Source organism: Numenius arquata, chromosome 1 (genome assembly GCF_964106895.1).
Source record: "Numenius arquata chromosome 1, bNumArq3.hap1.1, whole genome shotgun sequence".
NCBI lineage: Eukaryota > Metazoa > Chordata > Aves > Charadriiformes > Scolopacidae > Numenius > Numenius arquata.
In genome coordinates, this window is record NC_133576.1 from 83465887 (window position 1) to 83471886 (window position 6000).

Below are 6000 nucleotides of genomic sequence, written 5' to 3' on the forward strand. Positions count from 1 at the left end.
AACTGCAAAATTAAATGAGGCTTAGGGCCAGAATAGAAAGTCTTCTCAGATTAACCACTTCCATGAACGTATGTATTTATACTGCACTATCATCTACAAATATAAACACAAATGCAGAAACAAGAAGGTTCCCTAAACAGAGGCCCAGCATGGACTTGAAGCTACGCTTTCATGGAGAGCTAAAGCACTGTAAAAGCTGGCTGCCCTCATAAAAATTCTGATAATAATGAAATTCTATTTTGAGTTGTTTAAACTCACCAGAAATGGCACCAAACTATCCAGTTGTTCATTGTCATAATTCTGTCAAGTCAGTAAATGGGAATTCAGAGGATGCTAAAGAGCACCAGGGCAAGGTAGGCATGAGGAACATACGGCCACACCAGAACCTTCCCCCTGTGCTGGCGGAGGACTACTTTGCTGGCTCCAGCCATCTTACTACCAGCCTTGGCTATGCCCAAACTATGTACCTGGATCCTGCTACATCTTCACTGTATTCTTTTAGCTCATGATTAGTCCCCCAGCTACCTTATCCAGAGGTACACATTTCTCACACAGCAAGACTAACTTTCAGAATACATGCAATCAAATATCTATTATCTACACTTAGTACTCACATTCTTCCAAACCTGGGAAATATATTTTTTAAAAAAGAGATAAAATAAGCATTAAAAAAAAAACAAAAACCAAAGTAAACAAAAGTTTCTCTAGCAGAGGACAGACACAAAAATAAGAGAAAGACAGGCTTTTATAGTCAACAGACAACATTCCAGTAATTGTTAATGGGAGATAAACGGAATGAACCAGGTTTCAGCAAACTGGTCAGAACAAGTTATGAGTGTGCAAGCACATATAAAGATCCATATACAGAAATACTTAAATAAAACCAAGTTTTAGGTGATTAGACTTTCCTCCTCCCCTTTCTGTGTTTTACAGCTTTTACTATGCCCCCACCCAAACAGGGTATGACTCTACATCTCCATCAAGTCCAGTCTTCAACGTAACACCCTTCATCCTAATTTAAATGACCAGACCTATTAGAAATAACCCAAGTCTGTCTCCTTCTGTTCTGTCTACCCATTTCTCATTCTCACTGGTTTTACTTGGACACAAATGAAAACCTGCTACTCAATTTACCTGCAGTTATTTGAATTCCTACAGTATTCGATATTGCCTTCCAACAGTGAGCACGCTTTAAAAAAATGATTGGACTATGCAGGTGTTTAAGATCAAATATGAGTCCTGTATGATTTTAGTAAGCAAATATTCTAAAGGCTATGCAATACTTTCATCCAAAGAAATACTGCTTCAAGTAACAGACAAAAAAAAAAGTCAACCTAGTTACATTATAGCGAGGTAGATTTGTGTTTCTAGGTACCCAAGTTTGTTAATCCACCATGAAGACGACCAAGCTGGGTTCTTCACAGCAATGCATGGCGGAAGAATGAGAAATAACAGGCATAAATTGAAAAAAGGAGGTTCAGACCTCTTTGCTCTAATGAGGATAGTCAAGCAGGAGCGGGTTGCTCAGAGCGCATGTGCAGTCTCCATTCTTGGAGGTTTTCAAGACTCAACAGGACAAAGCCCCCAAATGACCTGGTCTGACCTGGTAGCTGGCACTGCTTTGAGCAGGAGATTGCACTACAGACCTCCCGAGGACCCTTCCACTCTGAATGATCTTAAAGCATAAAAATACTTGCAATACATCTCGGAAATATGCAGAAACCAATGCCAGATTCAGTGCAGTTAAATAAGTAAAAATTATATTACTCACTTGTATTTGTATACGAAACTAATGGACTTGAAAAGCAATTAAGGTTGCTTTCTGATAGACCCAGTGCATATGTATCTATGAAATTAAAAAACCCTCCAATTCAATTCCAAGGAAGTTTCTGACACAACATGCCAGTTGTAAGAATCTAAGTTTTAGACTTCTTTTCCAAGAATGTTTTATTTCACAAGCATTATGACACAGCTGTCTAACAAATCTGCTTTGTTACAATTATAATAAAGTTCAAAAAGCCGTGAGAAATGTTCTTACGTTACATGCAGGCAATATAGTTGAGAAAAGAAAGAAATTCAGCTCCCTGGGAATGGCCTCCATTCCATCTCTATGTCCGGGAATGTGGGAATAATTCTTGCTGCTTCTCTAGAAAGTGTTTGCGGTAATCAACACTGAACTTTGCTAGCTTTCTAAAACTGTTCATCTCCTCTCCTTTTCATTCCCAATTTATATTTTAGGAATTTTTCACTGCAGCATCAGGAACAATAATACTTTTTATTCTGCACCAAACAATGCGCTGAACTCTGCTGACCGCTGAAGTGATGAGAGCGATAAAAGACCCGATGCAGCCATGCAGTGGGAATTCATGCTAGACCTAGACGCTAGTATTTAATTCAATGGGAGAGATTCCCCACTAGGCTTGACAATGGAGTCTTAAGCATGACAGAGAGAAAGAATTAACGTGGCTTAGCCACCACAAAGAATTTCAGCTGAAATAACACATCTGAAAAGTTTCTGCTGATAACAGAGAAACTCAGCATATTGAAAACGCTTCTTTTAGTGAAATATTTCTTAGCTGACGAAACACTTGAATACACGGCTCATTCCGAAGTTAAAACCAAACTATTGTATGGAAGGAAAAGAGGTCCTCGGCTGGCGGGGGGGGCGGCTACGGCCCCACTCCTGCCCCAGCACCAGGCCTGGGGGACACGGACCCTCTGCCCGTTCCACTTGGGGAGGGCAGAGACCAGGCTACAAGTGCAGCCGCCCCCCCCTCACCCCCCGGTGCCCGGCGGGAGCCTTTCAATTCAATCACGCCCCTCCGAGCCCCGCACCCACCCAGGACCGGCACCCGCCCTGACCTCGTTTGGGGCCCCTCATCCCAGCGCGGACCGGCTTCACCACCCTCCGCCGGCCTGGCTTCCCCTCTCCGGCGGAGCCGCGCTCCCTCAGGCCGGCCAGCCCGGGCGGAGCCAGCTCAGGCCCCGTCTCCTCGTGGGCTCCACAAGGGCCCGGGGTGGCGAGCGGACAGGAGGCGGCCGAGGGAGAGCCGAGCGGTGCCAGACAGGCAGGGCCGCCAGAGGAGGAGGAGGGGGAACCGGACCCCTCGCGCCCTCACGCGCCCGCCACCAGCCGGAGCCCTCGTCAACGGCCGGCGGCAACCGCCGCAACCACCACAACCGCCCGGCTGCGCCGCGCGCGCGGGGAGAAAGGCCCGGGCCGCCCCGGCAGCAGCTGGTGCCGCTGCTCACACGTGGGACTCGGCCGGCCCCGCCGCCTCCCTGCCCCCCCCCTCCCCGCCCGCCTTCCCTCCGGCAAGGTCTGTGAGGTCTGACAGGCCGGCTCGGCGGCCAGGGCCGGGGCGAGGACGGACCCGTTACCTCGGCCTGCTTGCGGACCGCATTATCTGGGCTAAGCAGGTTGCCCAGGAGAAGGTAGAACTGCTGCTGCTCCTGCTCCGCCGCCGTCGCCGCCATTGCTGCGAAAGGGAAAGGGAGGGAGGGAGGCCGGGCGGGGACAGGGAGGCGGGGGAGGCGGAGAGGGGGAACGCCGGCCTGGCCGCCACCAGCGAAGGGAGAGGGGGCGGAGCCGCTGCCGCCGCGCTCTGGTCCCGGCTCCCCCCTGGGGCCGGCCGCGCCAGCCGTGCTCTCGAACGCTCCCATTGGCTGCGACGCGCGGCGCCTCGCCCCCGATTGGCCTGCCCTTCCCTATGACGTCCTGGAGACTCGAGGCGGCGGGGGGGAGGGGGGGGCGGTGGGGAGCGGATGAGAGACTGAGCACCCGTCCCTGAATGGGGTTTGTCTCCTCCTGTCTCATTGGTGCGCCTGCGGGCTGGAGGCGGGAGGCGGAGGCGGGGAAACGCCGCAAGGAGCACTTTCATTGGTGGGCGACTCCGACAGTCTCGGCGGGATTGGTCAAAGGCGCGGTCGGGCGGTGCGGGGAGGGTGGGGCTGTCCCGCGCCGGCACGCCGAGTCCTGGCAGCGCAGTGGGGGAAGGGAGGGCGAGCAAAGCGCGGGAGATTGCAAGGCGTCTCCTTCGCCTCCTCGGTGACGTCGTGCTTCACGTCACCGCCCCCTATCCCTGAGGGCGGAGGCGGGGGGGGGAGAGACGGCTGCCAGCCGCGAGCCGCCGGAGCCGGGCCGGGGGCAGCCCGGGGCAGGTGGCGACAGCGAGGGCGGGGACGCACCCGGGTCCGGGGCAGCGATGCCGTAGTGCCTACGAGGCGGGAGAAAGCGTTCGTTAGGCGGCACGCCTGGGGGATGGATGTGCCGCCAGGTTCGCACGGCAGGTGCACGGAGGGGTCTGAGGCACAAAAGCGTAAGGGCCAACGCGTTCCCATGTGTTGTATACGTGTGTACGGGCCCTCCCAAGCACAGACACTGGCTGGGCAGGGAGTGGCTTGAGGGCAGCCCTGGAGACAATGACTTGGGGGTGTTGGCGGATGAGAATCGTAGAACGGCCTAGGTTGGAAGAGACCTTTAACATCATCTAGTCCAACCATCAACCTAACTCTGATAAAAAACATCACTAAACCATATCTCTAAGCACCACGGCTACCTGTCTTTTAAATACCTCCAGGGATGGTGACTCAACCGCTTCCCTGGGCAGCCTGTTGCAATGCTTGACAACCCTTTCAGTGAAGAAATGTTTCCTAATATCCAATCTAAATTTTCCCTGACACAACCTGAGGCTGTTTCCTCTTGTCCTGTTGCCTGTTCTTGGGAGAAGAGACCAACTTCCACCTCTCTACAACCTCCTTTCAGGTAGTTGTAGAGAGCGAGAAGGTCTCCCCTCAGCCTCCTTTTCTCCAGGCTGAACACCCCCAGCTCCCTCAGCCTCTCCTCATAAGACTTATTCTCCAGACCCCTCACCAGCTTCGTTGCCCTTCGCTGGACCTGCTCCAGCACCTCAATGTCTTTTTTGTGGTAAGGGGCCCAAAACTGGATGCAGTACTCAAGGTGGGGCCTCGCCAGTGCTGAGTACAGGGGGACGATCACCTCTCGAGTCCTCCTCACCACGCTGTTCCTGATACAGGCCAGGATGCTGTTGGCCTTCTTGGCCACCTGGGCACACTGCTGGCTCATGTTCAGCCGACAGTCGACCAACACCCCCAGGTCCTTCTCTGCCGGGCAGCACTCCAGCCACTCTTCCCCAAGCTTGTAGTGCTACATGGGGTTGCTGTGACCCAAGTGCAGGACCCGGCACTTGTCCTTCTTGAAACTCATAACACTGGCCTCAGCCCATTGATCCAGCCTCTCCCTCTGCAGATCCAGCCAGATCCCTCTGCAACGCCTGTCTACCCTCAAGCAGGTTGACACTACCACCTAACTTGGTGTCATCTGGAAACTTACTGAGAGTGCTCTCAATCCCCTCACCCAGTTCATTGGTAAAGATATTAAGGAGAACCGGTCTTAATACCGAGCACTGAGGGACACCACTCATGACCAGCTGCCAACTGGATTTAACTCCATTCACCACCACTCTCTGGGCCCAGCCCTCCAGCCAGTTTTTTACCCAGCAAAAAGTACTCCCATCCAAGCCATGGGCAGCCAGTTTCTCCAGGAGAATGCTGTGGGTAACTGTATCAAAGGCCTTACTAAAGCCCAGGTAAACAAGAAGCTCAACAGGAGCCGGCAACGTGCACTCAAAGCCCAGAAAGCCAACCGCATCCTGGACTGCATCAAAAGAAGCGTGGCCAGCGGGTCGAAGGAGGTGATTCTGCCCCCCGAACTCTGCTCTGGTGAGACCCCACCTGCAGTACGGCATGCAGCTCTGGGGCCCCCAGCATAAGAAGGACATCAACCTGTTGAAGGGAGTCCAGAGGAGGGCCAAAAAGATGATCAGAGGGCTGGAGCACCTCTTCTATAAGGATAAGCTGAGAGAGTTGGGGTTGTTCAGCCTGGAGAAGAGAAGACCCTGGGGAGACCTCATAGCAGCCTTCCAGTACTTAAAGGGGGCCTACAGGAGAGATGGGGAGGGACTCTTTATCAGGGAGTGG

General features: G+C 52.8%; 1 protein-coding gene across 1 annotated transcript in view; it reads right to left on the minus strand.

Moving 5' to 3' along the window:
• Nucleotides 1-3489, minus strand: part of IPO5 (importin 5) — a 44403-nt gene extending 40914 nt beyond the window's left edge. Inside the window, exon 1 of the mRNA XM_074151374.1 lies at nt 3382-3489. Within this exon, the coding sequence (XP_074007475.1) occupies nt 3382-3477 (96 nt within the window). The 5' untranslated portion in view covers nt 3478-3489. The remainder of the gene's footprint in view (nt 1-3381) is intronic.
• Nucleotides 3490-6000: the final 2511 nt, after the last annotated feature.